General features: G+C 45.9%; 1 protein-coding gene across 4 annotated transcripts in view; it reads right to left on the minus strand.

The window, feature by feature from the left end:
- LOC135907709 (synaptotagmin-15-like) overlaps positions 1–23,208 on the minus strand; it is a 227,025-nt gene that overhangs the window by 159,263 nt on the left and 44,554 nt on the right. For 2 of the 4 annotated variants that reach the window (XM_065439422.1, XM_065439420.1), the window contains exon 1: positions 18,388–18,518. The exons of the other annotated variants lie outside the window; for them this stretch is intronic. In XM_065439422.1, the coding sequence (XP_065295494.1) occupies positions 18,388–18,451 (64 nt within the window). In that variant the 5' untranslated portion in view covers positions 18,452–18,518. Of the gene's footprint in view, positions 1–18,387; positions 18,519–23,208 lie in introns of those variants that run through there. 4 annotated transcript variants of the gene reach the window in all.

Consider the following 23,208-nt stretch of genomic DNA (forward strand, 5'->3'; position numbering starts at 1 on the left):
AGTTACAACGGCCGAAGAAACCTCGGCCTTCTTCGAGAGGGTCGAAAAACTGACGTGTGTACTGCATGTGGCCTGGAATTGTTCCCAGGGCGCCGACTTGAACAACACGACCAGGTCAGTTAGGCGACACCTTTAATTAAACATCGTTGACACCCTGCATATTACTTCATTAAGCGCACAGGTGTTCCGAAGACCTATAAAACAAGCCGAAATTATCAGCGTGGCCCGCACTAAAAATTGTGACATTCTGTGTTTGCAAGACAAACTTTTTCACCATTGGACATGTTCTTGCTTTCAAACGCGCTTTCAACCTAGATTGTTTTTTCTCTTTCGCGACATCAAGCTCTAGTGGAGTCGGTATTATTCTTTTCAAAGAGCTTTATTGCGAGATCATCATGTTTTTTATGATGGCCCAGGGCGAATATTGGCATTTGATTGTATGCTATCTTCATTTAGGTTACGTATTTTGGGTACCTATGGACCCGTGCAGGCCACTAAGTCTAATGATTTTTTCGTGACCTGTATGTGTATTTCCTGCACGGTCGTCACATGGAGCTTGTTGGGGATTTAATTGCGTTTTAGACACACAGCTAGATGTACAAGGCCCGGGCTGGGATCGCCCTGATTGGAACGCACGGGAGTTTCGTCGCCTCGTCCAGCACTTTTCGTTTCTGGATACATATAGACTTTTTCATGGTTCTTCATTTGTCTGTACGCCGCGTCGCCAAGCAGGTTAGACCATGCCTATGTACCAAGCAATTTAGCTCAGTATATCTCCCAATCTGACGTGATAACTTTACCTTCATCTCCTGTTTATATTTCCGATCACTGACCAGTTATGCTCGAAATTTGCTTCCCTGCATTTTTATCCGCCAAACCTTGGCGCCACGACAACCGCGTTCTACAAGATGCGCATTCGCGCTCTTGTTTGTAAAGAGTCTTGCGAGCCGCTGTTTCTAGTTCTGACCCAGAGTCATGGGACGCACTCAAGGTGCAGTGGCGTCTGCATTGTTCAGCTGAAGGTCGTGTACTCAGACAACGCACGTCAGAAGAACTGGCGGACACTGCAACGAAGCTCCCTATTGCCCTTCGGGTCAGTCAATTGGCTCCGCTGATGCGGTCATGGCAGCGTGAGCTACGCAGGCGTTTCCAACGCCTCATCGCAGCGTCGTCTTTGCCAGCTGCTGCTTGGCGATGCAGACGTAATCCGTGTGCACACCCTGAAGTTCTGCGCTTCGCAAGAAGCTGGCTTTTTAGACAGCCGAATGCATTCGTTTCTGTTGCCCCTAGAGCACTTCCTCTTATGTCTCCTCCCGCGCGTGATTACTCGCTCTTTGTATCGCATTTTGAAAACATGGCGCGTACGAATACGCGCGAATGAGTCATGATAACGTCGATAGGCTTAGTGATCTGCCTCAGGTTCTACTCGAAGTCGCTGAACGTCTGTGCACGACCGTCAGCTGACGAGGTAAAAACAGCGTTATCTTCCATGGAGCGTGGCTCGGCCCCAGGACCGGATGGGTTACCCGTACAGTTTTATCTAACCTTCTGGGAAGACATTGGTGCCACTTTCGTGTCTGTTATCCGCTTCTTTGAGAACTTTGAATTCCCGCCTAGCCTTCGCGACGGTCGTATTGTGCTGATACCTAAGCACAATCCATCATCAGTTCGTCCAGAAGAACGGAGGCCAAGCAGGCTTCTCAACATTGACTACCAAACCTTTAACCTTTACAGCTGTTCTCACCCGACGCTTGGGAGACCTAACGCCTTCCTTAATAGGACACCATCAGGCATGCTCAGTTCCTGGCAGAGAGATACACATTATATCGTTCGTTACGCGTGACATAATGACATACACGCTGACCAGGTCAGCACATGGTCTCTTAGTTTCCCTAGATCAAGAAAAGGCATTCGATCGCCTTGAACATAGCTACATATTTAATGTACTGACCTCGCTCGGCTTTTCATCAAATTTTGTTGAACTTATTAGGACTGCCTACTAAATATCCGAAGCACAGTGTTCCTTGATGGGCGTGAAAGTGCACCAGTTCCATGGCATGACTTGAAAGTAGCTGCCAGAGCCAGCGGCATCGCTAACAGATGCACACGTCATAAGAATTGTATGCTGAGGAAATAGTGAATAGATGCAGTGCACACAGAGCCCAAACGTGCCAACATGGTGCATGCCCAGCGCTCGCGGTCTCGTCCTAACAAGCGAGATTGGAGTAGTTGGGTAAAGGTAGGTCACGCATTAAACACCACTCGCGCCCCTACACTCCATTTAACGCCACAAATTTGCTTATGGTTTATGAGGCTGTCGCCAACCTCACCTGTCCGGAGCCTTACAAGTTGTACGTATGTGATGCCGCTATCCTTGAGGCCGAGCATGCAAACAAGTGCGCCTACTGACAAGCAAGAAACATTTGTGAAGAAAAATTTCAGATGGTCAGTGTACATTTTTCTCCCCTATATACGAAAGTGTGCGATGTTGCTACAAAGTGTTTAGAAGTAAAATGCGGCGGTTAATCTAGCTTGCGCATCTCATTCAATTGTTGAACGAGAAGATTAGGAAAAAGTTCTGAAAGTAAGAGTAAAAGGAATGAAAGGAAGAAGTTCTAAGTTTACGGGGAATAAGAAGGGGCCCGACGGTACCGCAAGAGGTCGCTTACAATAATGCATAAATTGCAGGCATATATGCCTCCTGCACGCACCGTGGCTTAAACCACAAAAACGATTGCGTCAAACTTGAATGAATATGTGTGTCGCTATGCGAACTAATCCGCGGAAGCTGGGCAGTATAAGCGATCGCAAAGCGCAGAGAAGCACCCAGTGTGGGGTCGTGACCGCATCGGCAAAACATTGTGATGCCACCGAATATTCGTCAGGAAAGAATAAAATACGGGTTGGCAGAGCGCAGACATCCATCATGTATTGTTCTGCCGTCTCCGACAAGACGGAAGCTGGCTGAGCGGCGACCTGAGCAAGGCCCACCGATTTCAAATTCTTTCCTCTACAAGAATCTGTCTGTGTTTCGCCTCCAAAAGGTTTTCCAGTAACGTCAACGGAAGGTGCAGCGGCTTTAGTTTTCTGTGAACATTGGACACATCACATCCCTTATGAACATGCAATGTTCCATAGTTTCAACTCTACATTTCGTTTGTAATTCCAAAGACATCCGACTGTAATTTTCTTACGGCGACAACACATCGCATCACGTAAAAGCTAACATAGGCAATGTGCGTGTCACTGCATTTGAACCACGAGCCGTGCATAACGATGGCTCGTTGTCGTACCGTCATTCATACATGCAGGTATTCTACGCTGGCCTTACAGAAATCAGCAAGAATCGCCTCTTCAAACAGATTGCATAGTTTAGGTACTGAATACGCGCAACGAAACATTATGTTCTATTACGTGTAATCCATCGCGTGTTCCATTATTAAGAAACGGTGCTCATTATCGAGTCTCAATATGGCGTTCCGGTTATTATAGTTGTGATAACACCCATACTAAGCGCGCGTCCTTGTAATCTTGAGCTTGTACACTGCGACAGAAATGGTTATAACTACTGCCATCCAGCCACACAAAAAAAAAGTCCAGTGAAGTTTTACGTTGGGAAGACAAGCCGGCATTAATTGCTTATACATTATACTTACAGGCGCCAAGAACTCTGTACAGACATAAAATGAAATATTAAAGAGCGAAAAAAGAAAGCATAGGAACGTTAAACAAGAACATACATAAGTGCGATTTGCTACATAATTAAAAGGGGACGTGGGGGAGGGGGGGGGAGTAGCTCAGTGAAAACACCATGAAATGTGTTCTAAGTGTACGCTGAAAAAGAAAAATACCCTCTTAACCGTTTATATGAGTTATATATCGCAGATGCTGTAATTATCGGACACACTTTACACTTCTTTTACACATCCGTCACACTATGTCCCATATTTCTACCAAATATCAGCTAATTGCCACTCTTAGTTCACCGAGGACGCCAGGAAAACCCAGCGTGCGCTTCGTATAACGCCTAAAAATAGGGCGAGAAGGAGTACTCAGTAATTATATTCAGAGCCCATAATTAACACACAATCTTTCAATTTTGGTTGCAGATTGCCCCAAACATGCACCCACACCCTTTTGTACCAAACGTGAACTAGGTGCCGCATTCAATTCTCACAGCACACTACGAAACATTACGTATGATGGCTGCTTAACGCTGCTTGCATAAATACTTTTCAAGGAAGTCTGTAATTAAAGTACACAGTTTAAAGCTTGATCTTACATCATGCATAAAATGTGCCCCATACCAATACAAATTGAACCTCCCTGCCACGTTTAGTTCTCTCAGGGTACTGGGCAAACAAACTACAACACCCTTAGTAAAACACCTGAGGGGGCCCCACTGCTCCTAGTACGAGTTGCTGTGCAAATGTATTGTGTTCTTCAGAGGTTGCCTGTCTGACACCTAACGATAATTGGAAACGATGTATGAATTGATTGCGTGGAACTGCTGCTTGCACTCCAACAGAGCGGTCAGTGTAGCCCGCTACACTACAGTGGACGGGAAACCACTGCCTCACAACGCTCTGATGCAGCTCGCAAGCTTTAGTACATAGGCACCAGGCACCTGGTGTCGCTGACGAGTTGCTTCTGTATACGCGGTGACTGCAGTGACTACAAGGTCTTTCGTGAGTAGTTGAAGATGACCCAACACTGAGCACTGGTCCTCAATATAAATAAAAGCTGCCTGCATGCATCTCGTTCAGTGGCTGCGGCTGAACTCCAGTAGCTGAGCATCACATAGATGATAATACTCGCCGACAGAATCGGCACACCACTGGCACAAGAAATGCGTGTGGCAGAGCCTTCCGAGTAAATGTGCTAGTGAGCGCTGTAGCAGTTGTTAACATGCTCAAGAGCAAAGTATGTCAACATTGGCCCGGATGTGCGAGTATTTCTTTTAATTGGTATTGAACGAATACGCTTACCCCTGGAAGTGGTAAGCGAATACATCTACTTAGGGCAGGTAATGACAGCGGATCCGGATCATGAGATTGAAATAACCAGAAGAATAAGAATGAGCTGGGGTGCGTTTGGCAGGCATTCTCAGATCATGAACAGCAGGTTGCCATTATCCCTCAAGAGAAAAGTGTATAACAGCTGTATACCAGTACTCACGTACGGGGCAGCAACCTGGAGACTTACGAAAAGGGTTCTACTTAAATTGAGGACGAGACAACGAGCTATGGAAAGAAGAATGATGGGTGTAACGTTAAGGGATAAGAAAAGAGCAGATTGGGTGAGGGAACAAATGCGAGTTAATGACATCTTACTTGAAATCAAGAACAAGAAATGGGAATGGGCAGGACATGTAATGAGGAGGGATGATAACCGATGGTCATTAAGGGTTACGGAGTGGATTCCAAGGGAAGGTAAGCGTAGCAGGGGGCGGCAGAAAGTTAGGTGGGCAGATGAGATTAAGAAGGTTGCAGGGACAACATGGCCACATTAAGCACATGATCGGGGTAGTTAGAGAAGTATGAGAGAGGCTTTGCCCTGTAGAGGGCGTTACCAGGATGATGATGATGATGACGACGATGATGATGATGATGATGCTGATGGACGAATACGCTAACGATGCCATTGACACAGAAAGAAGTTTTCACGGTTGTTCTGTCAGCACAGCAAGGCTCCGACAGTTCAGCGGGAATAAGCTGCGTACCTTATAGTACCGCTGCTTGTAGCAAGCAGGTGACGGATGACTTGTAACTCTCTCAACAAAGCGCGAACGAGCTCCAACTCCTACAGAAGAAAGATGGGAACAGAAAGACGTCTGCTTTCTGCGAGGATTCCTAAAGTCAAGGTGCCTTTTGGCAGGTCTAAATATACCCTTGGTACTTTCGCTCATTGGAGGTTATACGGACGTTCATGTTCATGACTGGGCGGAGCATGCATACTCACAGCGGCCCAGGTGGCACGTACTGTAAAGTTCGCTTCCTTGCGGATTACCTGATTGCCATTGCAATAAAAAAGGCAAAAAAGTGCGTCAGTGAAAGTTATCTTTGTCATCGACATATCTGGTTTCCAATCGCACATTGTAAAACATTAATGTCTAGTGTTGCAAATATTTTCGGAAGCGTGTCACTGAAGTGAGACAAAAAAGTCACTAAAATTCTCGCTGTAACTGTGAAGCGGATTTTAAGAACGTAGGTGTTTTGAAGCCCCTTAAAATAAGCTAGCGTGAAGTAAATCATTCACCCAGACGTTTCATGTTGGTCTAATGTCCGTGCAGCTGAAGGAAAGCAGGGAATTAACCAGCAGGGTATAGAGGGCTTTAGCTTTAGTAATGTATTTACTATGTGATATGCGAACATTGGAAGTTTCGAACATTGTCACGTAGTAGTGAAGGTGAAGAAAGCAGCAGAACTAGCGTTTTCTTAGGCGAACTTGCGCCCTCAAAACGGGCTACACTCAAAGAACAACGATAGCGGCGAACACAGTCGGCGATCGGCGAAAATCTGATCTGCCGGTCAAGCGCGTCGGCTTTTATACATGAGTCCTCAAAGTTTCCAGAGTAATCGCTGGTGCCCGCGTGTCTTCCAGAAAGTACTACACAATTCGCCTCGCGTATGCAATCAGATCACACACGCTTCGCTGACAAGAGACAACGCATAGAACCATCAATAACATTCCAGTAAGTCCCAATCATGCAGGCGCGTGTTGCGCTGAACGATAACCTTAAGTTGTAGTGGGTAAAATGCAGTCCCCGAGAAAAGGCTGCATAAGTGCACGTGGTCATATCAATAGTTGTGTAATATTTTATTCGTATTCGAAAATGAACTATCCGGTATTTTTCAATATTAAAAAACTACCCAACTATTTCGCAACAACCGAGTGTTCAAATCGGATTACTGTTCTCCACCTGCTGAACAAAGTATCGCAAATTATAATCATCAGAAGTAAAACAGCGACAAAGTTCTCGAAGCAATGCAGGAACAAAACCGGCAACGCAAGCTTTGTTTTCGGTTCTGCGGTGGCAGTGTGACGCTGGTTCACACTTCGTGAATTAGCTCTTGTACAAATACATAAATACCCAAGAATGCATGCACGTGAGAACTGGCGTCACCGTAGAGCACAATTCGTAGTGAAACGAGTGCGTAATGCAAAGGGCTCTCGCCGTCATTAAGTTGAGTTTTCCTCCATTTCCCATTACCTTTTCAATTTTCCATTTCAATTCATCATCATAATCATAATAATAATCATCATCATCATTCTATTTTATGTCCACTGCAAGGCGAAGGCCTCTCCCTGCGATCTCCAATTACCTCTGTCCTGCGCCAACCGATTCCAACTTGCGCCTGCGAATTTTCTAATTTCATCGCCCCACCTAATCTGTCATCCTCGACTGCGCTTCCTTCTCTTGGCACCCAGTCTGTAATTTCAATGATCTGTGATTAACTGTAATTTCAATGTAACTTCAATTAAAAACTACAAATAATTTATCGTACGCTTTCCTTTCTTCATTATTTGTTGGTTTCATAAGGTTCTAAGTAAAAAATACGTGCGAGCGTTCTCACAAAAACGGTGCCCTTACAAAACCGGGCCCCTCGGTTCCCCTTCTTTTCGTTCAATACATGAAAATCGGATATATTGTGCTTATGGCCTGTCAATTAGTCTTTCTTGCAGCCTATTCATGTAGGAGTTTTATTTTTTACGCCACAACCAGCGATGCTTTTTCTTGTAACAGGATCTTTAGCCTCTCTGTAGGGCACACAAATACCTTATTAGCGCCTTATTTTCCTTTACCATGACTTCTGATACTTTTTCAACAACTACTTATTATACGTTTTTGAAAAGTTGGCCAGCTTCAAATGCCTGCCATTCTTGAAAAGCTTGTTTGCCACCAGGCTTCAAAGTGTCAAGCGGCCATTCGTGCAGTTCTTTTCATGACTGTTCTGATCTTGTGTTTAAAAGGATCTTAATTGTGCGTGATAGCTGACGGTCTATTCTGTACAAGCGTGTTCCTAATTATACTGAAACAAATATTCCTGCTGTAAATATGGGCGTCTGCGGCTGTCTATTCGATAGTAGATTCGTATTCCAAAAAAGTCGATATTCGATCGCCTACCCGTAATATTTAGATAACATATTATGAAAGCTTACATTTTTCATTACGTTAAGATTGGAAGGTTACAAATAAAGCACGATTCAAAAGAACAAAAACAACGTAGTTTTCCTAGAACGAAAACACATTTAGTCTGCATATTATCCCTAAATATTTTTGTGCTTCTCGACGTTTGTGGCAGCAGAACTAGATCCTGTGCAACACGCTTTGGCTGCATGTTATTAACATGACAATGACAATTACCCGAGCTTTGTACAGGTTAAATACCATGTTTTCGCCCTTGATCTATATACCTGAAAGCCGCCGTGAGGTACTGATTGGTCCGAAAGGCGTGAGAAACGGAAGCGATTTGTTCAGTCGCGCGTGAACGAGCTAAGCCGTCTCGATATTTACGCTTTTACGCAGTCGATATGTCTTATTCATCTGCTGTGTTCTAAATCTGGACAGAAAATTGATTCAACATCGTTTTGATAAATTAGTTCTCCGACACGCTTGCCGAGCGTCTACCAAAAGAATGAATTCAGTGACACCGCCGACCCCGCCGCGTTCAAATGCATTCAAATTGGTTTTGTAAACAATAAATAAACTTCAATTTTGTGAGCAGAGTGCAAAGCCTATGATGACCACTGTGCTGTGAAGCCCAATCACAAAGTGAGACTACCAATGTGAAGGCAATCGTTGGTTCATCCCGGGTCACGGAGCGTATGCATTGTACAGCGAGTTTCGGCCCCTTCTTGCCTGTTGCTTTTGACTATTAAGCTGTGTTCTAGAAGGTCATTTTTCAAGCAACCTTTCTAACTTATAAATCGTTAAAATATTACCAACTGTTGATTCACATCACTAAAAAAGTCGCTGATTGCCAAATAGCAAACTTTGCCGTAAAGAGAAAAAATAAATCTCGCTAAATCTAGCGTCAAAATCGCTAAACTGGTAACAGTGATTAAATACCGGTAAATTACAAAAGCAAATTTGATTTTGTGTTTTCAAAGATGGTTACGTTAGACGGCCCCAACAAACGCGGGATGATGTGAGTGATGGTAGATTAAACTCTTTTTGGACAGCCTAGCGATAGCCTTCTAAGCAATGCAGGCTTGCAAGGCATGTCCCGCAGGCGTCTCGCACCGCAAAGTACGGGGCAACCCTTGGCTGCTTAGCACGGGCCGCCTAGCGTCATCTGCTCCAGCACGTGGAGGCGAGGCCGAAAAGCAGAGGATACGTAATAAATAAATCGTACCTATGTGAGCCCAATTCTGAGAGAAAAGTTGGTCTCCGCTGTTGTTTTGTTGTATTTGTGTAGTGTGCAGCCGACAGTGCCCGCTTTTACAAGCGTGTGTGCGTAGGGAGGGGGGAAGTCAAATGGCCTACTTTTCCCTTTCACTTCTGACTGTGGGGGGGGGGGGGTGCATGCCTTCCCCCCACCATTAGATACGCCTATTGCAAGCATGGTGCCACGCACGCACAGGCTAATAGAAATATATCTCACTCGATTACCACAAGCACTTGCTGTAACAACGCTGGCAGCGAGAAGCGAACGCTTCATGCTGCCTCTAGTTTCACCGCGGGAACACCTTTCCCGTCCAAATAAATGAAAGCAGTCTTGAAAGTACTGGGACAGACATGTATGACAGACCATGTAGCCCGAATCAATGCCTAGATGAAGTCTTGAAAGACAACTGCAGACTTGTGGAGGTGTGGAAAGTTACCAGCTGGAACCGAGTAGACCCTGAGTGCTATATTATATACGGGTGATAAGTGTCCTGAAGGACCAATGCAGCCGAGACTCCGCGTGCAGCTGGTTGAGAGGCCAGACCTTACTGGACTGATCTTCGTCGGGACCGAGGCGCCGTATTCCCGGCTTTCAAAAGTGTGTGTGAGAGGGGGGGGGAGGGACAAATGGCCTACTTTGCCCTTTCCCTCAGTCCCTTTAGTGGGTGAAAAGGGTCCCCCTTGTCCCCCCCCGACAGATATGCCTATGGCACACGTTTACTCAGCCAGATAGATGCGACGTGACGTGTGCAATGACGCACACACTAGGCACGCCTTTAGTCAATCAGAACCGTGGAGCCGCCGTTGCGTCGGGCAACGGCTCTCGTCCCGCACCTCAGAGGCCGGAGTTCAGTTCCCACCCAGACCGAAATTTGCCAAATTCTCTGCCAAAAGGGATTAATTTACTTTGTAGGCGTCAAGGGACGTATAATGCTTTCGCATTAAAACACGAGCGCAGCGGCCTCTGGGCTCTGTTCAAGTCGGTGCAGACAACTCTTAGCGAACAGAATTCCCGTAAATCCATCGACACCTGATTGCTGTTAGCATTTCGATAATAAGGATGCGTAGTAATTGTTTGATTAGCGGTTAATTATTATTACAGGATTAGAGCAAAGACAAAACAAAAAGGGCATGTACTGTCCGCAAAAAGGTGAGCAAGTAATCGGCGTTGTCACTTAATTCACTCGCTCTTACAGCTACCACTGACAGCTCGGCAAAAATGAAAAGAAAAATCTAGAAGCAATAATTGCTTCGTGCCAGTTGCGGATGTGCTCTTTAAATATACAGTACTCCAGCACTGACTGCACCGACGTTCTCCTGCGGCGCCGAATGACTACTAGCACACGGATGTCTTTCTTTTTCTTTTTTTTTTGTCTTAGCGTGCCTGACGTGCGCGTCAGAGATGGACGGCATTGGGGAGACAAGCAACGAAGCAACAGGAACTTCTTTCAGCCATGAGGCGAGAAATAACGACAACAACAACAACAAAAAAAGAAAACGCGGGAACAGTGGTGGCGACTGTTTTCGGTTGAACGTTACGCGTAGCAGAAAGATGTGCACGTCTATTTCATCAACTGTGTCGCTGTGCATCTGGGTACCAGAGCTCTTAGTCGCAGCAAGCAATTTGGGTAAGGTCATGCGAATAATAGCTTTAAATCGAAATATGCGGCAGCATGACCTCACTGAGGCGTTTCACTGGTCAATGGTTGCAGGGTTCAGCGCCCACTTTCGCACCCACGACACCTTGTCATGGATCAATTCGCAAGTTCGCGATCTATAATAGAACGCAGATTTGTGCAGTGGTGACAATAAATATGCATAACACATTTGCGCCTCTCTTCTACAAGGCCATAACAAGGATGTGTCGCCAACTGGGCAATCGCCATAATTAACCTCCATGGCTTTCCTTTCTTGCATCCTCACTCTTGTTATGCATACCACACCGTGTAAATAAATTTTTTTGGTCACGAAAATCTAGAGCACGTTTTCTTTTTTCCCAGGATAAGCCTAAAAAATTCTCGCATACTTCCACTCAATTACGCGGTTATTTTATAAGGTTACGAAAAATAGGGACAAATAGGGAAGAAAGCTTTCCTCGAAAAGCGAGCTCACGCAAAACGAAAGTTTTGTAAACGGTACATTCGCGTCGCTGAATAGGGTGCGGGAGAAGTATGAGAGGCTGGAATAACTCATCGCACGCGGAGAGAGAGACAAAAAAAAAAGATATGCTGACTTTTACGTGAAGCTACGTCGACTCAAAGTGTATACTTGAAGAAACCGGAGTCCTGTACCGACGGAGAGCAATCCCGAAAAAAGGCTGCTGCTGGAGTCACGTCTACGTACAGAACACGCCGAACATAATCGTTCCGAGGGTAATTTCCCGCTAGCGTCATTTTTTTTTTCGTGTCAATTCTTTGCACTGCTATACATGACGAAAGCAATTTCCCAGCTGAATGCGTTCACGGCCGGCGTCCCCGTACGAGGAGAGAGAGAGACGACGCACAACAGCAGCGTGAATGGCGTCGCCACCCCGGAACAACATCGTCCTTTTCATCTTTTGCAGTCCTTCCCCGTTCGCCAGCCTTCTTACTAGCCTACGCGAAGTCCATTTTCCTATTATTACGATCTCTTATAAGGCTGCACTGCTTGCCATCCATCGTTTAAGGCCGATTTAAGGGCCGACTTAAGGGCCGATTTACGCTCGAACCGCACGCCGCACAGCCCGCCTGCCACACGCATGGGGTCGTGAGAAAAGTTGCGCACGTCGCACACTGGTGCACAAATTTAGGCTTACACTGGGTCCACACGTGCAGTGTATACCAAAATTTGTGCACCAGTGTGCGACACGTGCAACTTTTTGCACGACCGCACGCGTGCTGCAGGCGGTCTTCAAAGCCGGAGAAAGGAGCAAAGTTGACCCCGGAACGTCGGGTGCAAGGAATTTCGTTTTTGACTGGACAAGTTATTCGCTCTACTGGCTCTATACTCTACGTGGTAAGCCAATTCATTGACATGCTCCTCGGACAGACGTCGTTTTTCCCAAGCTATTCAACGGTGTGCGACTGTCTTCACTTAGAACTGTAGACGTAGACTGCAACTTCGAGTTATACCGAACGCATTTCCAAGGAATCTATATATGTGCAACACTTTAGCTTACAAGCAGCGAGAATCCGCCGCGCTTGTCGGCTATGTTCATAGTGGCCTCGCTGACATGGCCACTGCAGCGTGAATTGGTCACTATAGACTCAGTAGATACGCATCATAGTCCGGTATCTCTAATTAATACCACCTTAGCTATTCACTCAGTTGCGAACATTTGACGCTTGACGCCATGACCTTCGTTAATTAGCTTTCCAGGGTCAATAGACTTTTTTTAAAATTTATTTATAACATACTGCGGTCCAAGTACCACCATTCTTAAAGTCAAGGCTATCCTTGTCACAAAATACTTCATGTGGTAAGCCTTCTACTCGTTTATGGTCCGAGGAAAAAAAAGGAGTGTCAAAAGAAATTCGAAGTAGGTTTTAAGAGTGTCATCATGGCTGTGGCTTGTTTGTCTAGATATTCGGAGTCTTAAGTGATGATGATGAATGGAGTTTATCAGCGCAAGGGCCAGATGCGTCAGAATTTTAAGGAAGTTTCAGGAGTACAGGGTGATCATATTTAAGTTTTACAGAATTTTAAAAACAGCCTGTTGCAGATGACGTAATGCTAGTCCTTGAGCTGGATTAATCAAAAAGACGGATATTACTTCATCGATAAATCGAAACAAATACTCAACTAATAAACAAAATTTCACCAATTACTTTCGAAATAATTACTTCAGGGCACATAGTGAAACTTACGAATTGTAGCTGGTGAGCTTGCTAGACGTATCCACTTGGAATAAATTTCCACAATGATGGCAGCTCGGAGATATGCGCCATCGAGCTTGCCGTAAAAATACGTTGTTGTTCCACTTACTTTTCTAAGACAACGCTCTTTTATGCATTGGTGTACAAAACTAACTGGAACACCCACGTATTTCGTCCCGCACTTCAGTAATTAATCAAGATGTTAATTATTCTGCGTTAATTAGATTAATATGTGTTCCCATTTCTCGTGCTAGCAAATTTTGCCTCTTTTAATAATTCAGTTAAAGGACAAGAATTATGTCGTATGCAACAGGCGATTTTAAAAAATTCTGTAAAACTTAAAAATGATCATCCTGTTTAACATTAAATTTGCGGGCATAAAGAGAGTGCAGAAAATTGAGCATAGGGATATTTTTTTTCTCAACTATAGAATAGGGATATGTTGTTAATAGCCATTAATGTCGATGGTGGCGCATTCCTCTGGTAAGCCTTGAAGATTAAATGAACAGCATTTCGTTGCACTATTAGAGTTACAGTATGGGTGCCAAGCGAAGGAAGGCGCAGTTGAGGAAGGCAGAAAATTAGATGAGGGGATGAAATAAGGAAATTCGCAGGCGCAAGTTGGAATCAGCTAGCACAAGACAAGGGTAATTGAAGATAGCTGGTAGAGGTCTTCGTCCTGGCAGTGGACATAAAAATAGGCTTCTGCTGCTGCTGATGATGATAATGATTATGCTGATGATGCTTTCGTTGCACCATTTTTAGTTTGCTTATATCTTTCTTGAGCTGTTTACCCCAAACGGTATTTGCGTATTCTAATGTTGGTCTTCTAAAAGCATTATAGGTCGATAGCTCAGTGTCCGCTGGTGCAATTTTTAGTTTGTGCGGTAAGAAACAATATTTTTACAGGCAGATGAGCAGGTTTTATTAATATGGCTCGGGAGTACACAATCCAAGTCAGACATAGGGACACAGGAGATGGATGCTCGGAGTGAGTGGTCGAACAAGCAGTTTCTAAGGAGCCAGCGTTTCGACGAGGCCCTCCTCTGCGTTAGGACAACTGCTTAACTCGAAATCGTTTATCTAGCTCACTCTCCCTTACCCTAAATAGCGGAAGAGAATAAGTCGATGCGTAGAGTAAGGTGAGTAAAGTTGGAACAGAATAGCTAATTAATTAAACGGGCATCCAACGGGCACAGACAAGAAACATCCAAAAGCAGTCGCTGGGCATCTGAACTTGCTAGGTCATAACTTGGAAGAACTTCATATTCTTCAATCAAACATGCGTTCTTCGAGACACATAACACACTTCAAAGAGAGCCCTCTAATCTATACGTTATGCTAATGGCAAGAATACAAGCACCAGCGCTTACCTTTTGAGGCCAGAACAGAGCTAATGATAGTGCCCGCCTTAATGAGTATTTGTTATTATTTCTTTTTCTAATAAGCCGTTTCTTACTAAATTATGAAATAATTTATTTGCATTTCTAGTTGAATGTTATTGTCCGGAGCTCATTTCTATAGTTACTCGATATTTTGTCAATATTTTTTTATCTCTCCATTTCAAGACACATAGTATGCGCGTTCAGTAATAACTTTAATTTCCCATTTGCACTTAACCGGATACTCCTTGCTACTACTCAGTTTCTTTTAACTTTCTCGCTCTGTGCATATACATATATACATATACATAGATACATACATATATATATACACACATATATATATATATATATATATACACACATATATATATATATATATATATATATATATATATATATATATATATATCGACTCTTTTATTAACTGCATTCAATGTATTGACTTGTCATCGTGATTTTTTTTTTCATTGCATCTCTGTACCACTCCTGCACGGGCCGTGAAGGGCCTGCAGTATATTCAAATAATAATATATATATATATATATATATATATATATATATATATATATATATATATATATATATATATATATATATATATATATATATATATACACACACACACATATAAATCTTTCCCTCCCTCTCTCGTTTGTCATGCCTCCAAAGTCTACTTTTCCTTACGTGCAGTTTTCTGCAAAAGGCCAAGCCCACAAGGTCACCAACGATCTCTTTACACGGAAAGATTCCTTATTGATTTCTTTTCGTTATTCTTTTTTTCATCCGCCACATCTTCAACCCACCCCCCCCAAAAAAAGCACTTCTTCGCCCCCTTACCCTAACAACACTCGCGCCCCTTACCCCCTCCCCCGTTTTTTTTTTTCCTTTAACGTTTAGACTTCTCTCACGTTACCCAACGCGCACTTTCATTCCCCTCCCCATATCGGGAATGGCGCAGCGTACGTCAAAGAAAGTAGTTGTCGCCCTGACAATAACAAGTGCCCTTGTCGAAACGTTGGTTCCAGCGACATCTCTTGTTTGTACACCGTTGATCAAAGTACGCAAGCATTCTTGCATTGCGAACCTGCGACCTCGTGCTGCGGTCATCGCGGCAAAGCCACTGAGCCATGGTGACGGCTCTCCGAGGCAGCCATAGCAGGTCCCAGCCCGTGACTGCGCCTATAAATGTTTAATGTCTGTAGATTTCAGAAAGCACACTCAGACGCTTCCAAATTCATCGACCTGTTTGTCACGCAACCGTGGACGAATTCTTCGCACACGCGCAGGTGGCATCGGAAAAGCATTGTCGTGTCGAAGTTGAGCGAGGCATTGGCGGTGTTCGCGACAAGGTCCTTTTCATTTGTTCAAAGCAACCTCCTCTTTCTTCTCCCCTGCCTCAGCCTCGCTCGGTGCTTACAAACAGCGCCAGCTCGCATACTTCAAAACCGTGAGAAGCCGTAACCTGTGATTCTTTCTCGATGAGGCCATGTTTCCCCAATTAAAAAAGAAGAGCCGTTTAATTTGATGATATCATAACGGCTGCGTAACCGTCATTTTGACGTAGCCGATTACCGCGGTTCTCTGACGTGGCACGACGTAACTGTGACAGCCTCTGTGACAGAAAAAAATATTTCAGTCTCTAAAGACAGAGGAGCGAAGGAATGGATCTAAAAAAGAATCGTTACAAAATGCGGCCCTTGGTGAGTTTTATGTTGACGGCTGCTGCAGAAAGTGCAAGCCACGCAGGCACAGAAGAGAACGGCGGATTTATCTTGGAGGAAAAAAAACGAAAGAAATCAGAGTCGTCTTGCGTCGTTTGTGCGGTTCACAACGCGTTCCAGAAAAAGTAAATAAAGTAAAAAAATCCGCGCTCGCGCGCGCGTAAGAGAGAGAGAGAGAGAGAGAAAGCGGACAGGCATAAGTGCAGAGGTGCCTAGCAGCAACGAGATAAAAGTCGTGCGAAATAAAAATAACAACCAACAGATGTTTCGTAGGGCAGCGGGACTGTGTGCTCCCACTCGGAAAGAGAAACGAACCAGCCGTCGAGTAGCCCGAAACGCGTAGGAAACGGAACAGAGAGAGGCGACCGATGTAGTAAATCGGGTCCATAAGGAGAATGCGCTCTATTGTGCCGCGTTCCATTGTCTCTGCACGTCGACAGGCATGGCGGGGCGAGCTGGAATAGAAACGCGGCGAAAACGAGCTGCCTATAATGCTGTATACGTGTGCAGCTACTGTGTGGACACGGAGAAGCAAAACACGACGCGCTCAAATATTCCTGCCGAGCAGCAGGGCGAATAGCCGATTCCGTTGAGCGTGTAATATATCCGGGCAGACGGCTTTTCACAGAAGCGGCAAATCAGGAAGCTGCTTTGAGCATGGTGGACAGAAGACCGGTTGCTATGCTATCGTGGTACGGCGATCCAGCGAACGCGCTTTCTCCCGCTTAGACGGTGAGCAAGGTGGACTCAATGGACAGGAAACTGGTAGCTGTACTATGTCATTTTCGACAACGTTTCTGTTTGACAGCCGCTATACACGTGCCGCGACTGCGCACCGTCTTTGAAACCCAGATAATTAAGACTGACATGACTCGACTGAAACGACAAAAGCACTGTTGACATAAATTACAGAGCGAATATTTCGGAGCGAATGTTTCGGAGAGAATCGATGGAGAATGCAATGTTATTTGGCGAAAAATGCGAATACGGCGCTCACTTGCCGTCAAAATTATCGCGGAGCCTGTTTTGGATCTTTGGACGGGCATGTGCAACGAGCGCTGAAACTTCGCATGTCAAAAGCACCGCCGTAATGAACAGCGAAGGAACCAGCTGTGAGCAGCACGTGCTGGGATTTCGCGTCTGGAAAGTGGCCGCTCGTAATTGGGCATGTGCGCCCATCTTCGTACGTGCCTGGGCGCTGTCGTATAGTAGAACGAGGGAGCGCATGCTCTCTTCGCAAGTGTACGGCCATGAACTCGGCTTGGCTGGACGCATCTGGCTAAAGCAAGCGTTGATACAGGCGCGCCTCTGTTCAAGTTAGCGTTCCGTTGCCGTCACATCCCTACCCAACGGCGCCAGCATTTCTTTAGTTGCACACTCTAACAGCCGTAGTGCCTTCTGGCCACCGCTGGTGCCCCATACCATAACGACAGAAGACCTTGCATTTCGGTCGATTGTATGACGAGATAAATTTGCGTGCGATGGTTTTCGGTTAACGAATAGTGAAATGTTATGCGGGTGTTAAAGCTACGAGTCAGTGTCAGACACCCGGCGCTCTTTCCCTCACATCTGGGGTGCGATCGGGGATCGTTGTTCGGAGCGCGCGTCCGGTAGCGCCCCGCGCCATCGACCGTGCCGACTTCGCCAGCCGCGCGAAGTCGGAGCGGCCCAAGCCACTCGTGCGCAGCGGTGGCTGCTGGCCAAGTCGGCGGTGGCCACTGGCGCGCCCCAGCGGCAGGCCGTCAGACAGACACATGCGGAGATTCAACTTACGGACATTAAGATGGTCACAAAATACTGCTCTGCAGCAGCCCGGAGCTACTATAAAATGAAGTTAACGTTAAGATATACGCTTAGGTATGCATGGTATATCTGGCATGTAAAGTGTTGCATGACACGCGAAGGTTTCTTTCCCTAAATCCAATATTTCGGAAAAAAAAAAACCGAACACGCGTGTAACCGACTTTTGTCAGCAGTAGGTTATACACGAGTTCGTCTAGAACAAAAAGATTATATAACTTCAACGACCAACTTACCACTGAGATTATGCATTTCCAGGATTGTGACGCCTGTACTGCTTTCCGTAGTATCAATGCTCATAGCGTTCGCAAAGCGCGACAATGCTTCCAAGTCCGCTCCCTTCGACACCGTAATTGTTCTGGCGCAGCGCGAGTCTATACTGCCGCAAGTAGAGCGTTTTAGCGGCGCGCAATGCACGGTGATAGAGGCCCTAGTGCGCATGCGCTGAGTTTCACGTGCGCAGATGGCCCACTGAAGGCGCGAGAGGACCGCGCCACGCTAAAACGCTCTAGTTCCTCCCGAAGCGTCGAACCGGCGTGTTTTTGACCAGGGTCTTTTGTCTCCACAGCTACTTCAAGGGGCAGGCAGCTGCCTTCGTGTTACATCAGTGCTAACGTCAACCGCTCGAAGAAAGCATTCCCGCACAGTGTCACGCACCGTGTTTCCGCAGCTGACCATCGTTACCGTCTCGTATCAGGCTTGTCGGTTCGATGCGAGAAACAAATAAGACGGGATAGAATTGAAATCGGAAAAAGTCGGCCCGAGGTGCGATCATGTCACGGTATGTCGTTCACCACCGCGCACGCTTCTCCGAAAAGTCGACGGGTGGACACTTCCGCACCGACACGTTGCGACGATATACCGTGCGTTTTCGTTTTAGTTTACTTTTAGAAGGTCCGAACTTTTTAAAACTCGCGTGTGTCAGACAGCCTAATTCTAATCCTTGATCTAAATTACTCGATGAGGCGACTATTACTTTTACGATACATCAAAATGCCTAATTAAATAGTTAACATATATTCACCACAATTTTTCGTTTATTTATTGTACGGCACATATTTTCACCTACGAATTGTAGATAATTAGTTCGCAAGGCGTATCCACTTGGAACGATTTCTCTGAACTGCACCAGTTTCGAGATATTAATTTGCAAACTGTCCGACGAAATGCATTGGTGTTCCAGTTACTTTTGCTGCTTTAATGCATAAAACAGCGTTTTTTAAAAGAAATAACTGGAACGCCAATGCGTCTTTTTAAAGTGTCCGACGAAATGCATTGGTGTTCGAGTTACTTTTGTGCTTTAATGCATGAAGCAGCGTTTTCTTAAAAGAAGTAACTCGAACGCCAATGCATTTCGTCGGACACTTTGAAAATTAATATTTCGAAATTGGTCCACTCATGAGAACTCGTTCCAAGTGAATACGCCTTGCAACTCACCGGTTATAATTCATAAGTTTAAATATGTGCCATAAAGTAACTAATTAAAGTTAACTAGCACAATTCTCTTAATTATATAACGAAACATTTTTATTTCTCAAAGAACTAATGGCCTCATCGTCCAGTAATTTAGATCAAGGGTTAGAATTGTGGTATCTGCCACAGGCAATGTTTAAAAGCTTTGGACCTTCTCAAAAAAAAAAAACTACCCGGCGTGTATACACCTCAACAATACACGACGATCGAAGATCACAAGCATTATGGGGAGAAGATGCGCACACAGCGGTTGGCAAAGCACCCGAACAAGTGCTCATTCATTAAGACCTACCGGGAATCAAGCACAGTGGGACGAGTCCGCCGATCGCAGGGTCACGTGTCGCGGCGACTATTTGAAAAAGAAAAAGCGAAGGGGATGGCTTTACGGAGCTTTAGCTTGCAGAGGTTAGATGTGCTCGAGAGCCAAGTCCCGCTAAGCGAACTCAATTACGAAAGGTATCTTGCTTGACGTCACTGCATCAACAGTATGTGTTCGATGACGCAATATCAGTGACGTCAAGAGCAACGAAAGCCGTCGCATATATCAGACTCCAGACTTTTGGGCTTTGAATAAAATACTAGGTTGTATAAAGCCTCTTCAGCCTCCCCCCCTCTCCCACCCTCAAATATATCATCACAATGGGAGTGACGCAATGCTCCAAGCAGGCGCCGAGCGTTTCGACGCAGAAAAGTAAGAGCGTTCTATTACCCCTTTGTTTGAAGGCGTGAGCGCAACGACGTGGTCAGTGCATAAATGGCCGTGATGAAATATATAAGGCACATTTAAAAACTGTTGCGTCTAGGGAAGGTTGCACCAGCACCCGTATTTTACAGTTACTACACATTAAGACTCTTTTCTACAAAAAAAAAACATAAGGGTAGATACGAGTCAGTTACAGGCTGGCAACTGGCTCAGAAGGGGGCACAACGCCCACCTGCCTCAAAGGTGAGAAAATAGGAAGAGCACAGCCGTTTGTGCTACAGTCAGATGCTATCGACTACGGTCTGGGCGCTGTCTTACTACAGGAATTCGAGGGTGAGTTGCGACCAGTTGCATTCGCAAGTCACACTCTAACAACCGCAGAAAAAAATTACACTGTAAGTGAGCGCGAATATCTAGTCATTGTATTCGCGCTGAAAAAGTTTGACATGTACTTGGATGGTGCCTCTTTTACTGTCCAAACAGACCACATAGCGCTTACTTGGCTGCAGCGTTGACAGAATCCAGCACGTTGCCTTGGTCGCTAAATATTAACGTAGCAAAAATATCATTTTACTATCGAACATCGCACTGGTGCGCAAAAAAAGTTGCTGATGCACTTTCGCGTGCGCCTTTGCCAGAGCCATCTTCCTCCCTCTCTCGCCACCTTCTCTCGTTGCTGCAGTAGACACAGTCCGGCGATACCTTGGTCAGCAGGAATCACCTTTTCGAGGCGCAACGCAAGGACGGCCTCTGCCGGCGTGTCCTCGAATAGCTAGGTGGCTCAAGTGGGCAAGCATCTACTTTCGGCAAGTTCGATTCTTATGAACTCGCTGACGATGGCCTTCTGCTTCGCTATATTCCACAAGCTGACGAGAATGACGGTAACTCCCCCTTTCGAGTACTTATCCCGAAAAGTCTTAGAACAGCCTTCACTTGTTACTTCCACGACTCTGCTTTGGCTGGTCACAGTTCTGTCAGCAAGACACGCGGCAGGACGTTTCACGATATGCACGAAGCTGTTTGATGTGGCAACCAGTAATACCACGTAGGGGTCTGCCACCGGGCTTGATGATGCAGCCAGTTCTTAGTCAAAGCCCCTAGCAAATTGTCGCGCGCGACGTATTGGGTGACTGGTGAGCACTTGGTAACTACTTAGTGGTGATTACTGACCACTTTACGAAGTGGGTTGACTTATACTCATTGCGTGCACTTCACGGAGAATTTGGCACTGTCTTCTCGATGTTTTTTTGCGTTTTAGCTCCCAACCACAACTGATAACTGACAAAGCCACTTACTTCACGAGTGGCACGTTCGCGAAGGCACAAAAAGACAACGCCATATCATCCACAGGCTAACATAACCGAACAAATCAACAGAAACCTGAGGTCAATGCTTATTGAACATACCACCAATAGTGCGGAATGGGATGCTAAGCTCTCCGAAATGGCATTTGCGACGCATACCACGGTCAACTAATCCTCAGGTTCTACACCTGCATATCTGAACTTTGGCAGGGAAATTTCCTTTCCACTAACCCATACCTTGGTGCCGTCACATTCGGCCTTTTTCAATAACCGTCATTTCGTAATGTACGACATAAAAGGCTTAAAACCGCTATCACTGCTGCGCGTGAGTAATTGGCTCGGCTTGAGCAAACACGCCAATATAACTCACACCAACGTTACATTCAATACGAACCAGGAGACCTAGTATTACGTCGTACGCATCGTCTGAGCATCTCGGCTAAAGGTTTGTCAGCCTCTTGAGCACCTCGATGGGACGGTCCATTTGCTATTTTCACGCAAGCTTGGTAATTTCTCTTAACACTTCAAAGACACCACAACCGGCACCTTATTTGGACCAGCACGCGTCTCGGAGCTCAAACGCTATAATGTTTCGCTGCCCCTCTTACACCTCATGGTATTCTCGTGACCCCCTTTGCTGGCTCAGTTACCACTGAAGCTACAAGATGTCCAGCCCGACTGATGAGGTTTCCTATAATAGCATTGCCATGCCAGCAATTTCATGCAATGCGCTGCGCATATTCTAGGTGTACCACTCTCAACGCAAGTACCGATATTGTCCACCGATCCACAACCGGTGCGTCCCCTATTACTACCCCTATCCTTCGCCGTTCACTGCCAGGTGGCCGGTGCACCGTCGCAACCTGAATGGCCCTTCATCCCACGAACAGCTCCGTTGGTTGGGTCTCGCGGCTGCCTTGGGAGCTGCTGCCACGGTCACTCATTGGGCACTCACCAGAGTTCGTTCCTGAGCCGTTCCTGGGCCTTCCCCTCACAGCGGGATATCAGAAATGCGCATTTGTGAAGTGAAAGCGACGGAACGCTAATGCAGGAATCACCTTTTTTTCTTCTTTTTGTGAAAGGCTTCTAGCAATTCTCGAGCCGACCCAACCCGTCACAATATAGCCATGCGTCTGTGGAGCGCAAGGATGTAATATCAGGAGCCAACGGAAGAATACCGACAAGACTTAGCGAAAGCTGGCTTTTTTATTATAATTATTCCAGCACGGGTGTGCCCCCCGTCGCGAGCCTGGTGTACACACCGATCCACGCGATGCATCGTTTATGCTGACTGCCCGGGGCCAGGCGCAGCGCGCACTTTTTGCAGTGCCGATAAGACGGCCTTTTATGGGGGTTTTTATTGCGATAGCAATTATAGGGACACTCCGTGCGCATTTCCGCGGTCGTCGTCGCCGCCGTGACGTTCCGTATGAAGTTCAAGTGTGATAACATCGTAGCCGCGCGCCGTATGTTGTGTGTGCGAGTGAAAGCGTGCGAGTGTGCCGACAATGGTGGCTCAATTTCGCGCGCGCAAGGGAGGACGGCGGGGAGGAAGTGCGCCGTCTTCTATCGCGCAC

Source organism: Dermacentor albipictus, chromosome 1, assembly GCF_038994185.2.
Source record: "Dermacentor albipictus isolate Rhodes 1998 colony chromosome 1, USDA_Dalb.pri_finalv2, whole genome shotgun sequence".
Taxonomy (NCBI): domain Eukaryota; kingdom Metazoa; phylum Arthropoda; class Arachnida; order Ixodida; family Ixodidae; genus Dermacentor; species Dermacentor albipictus.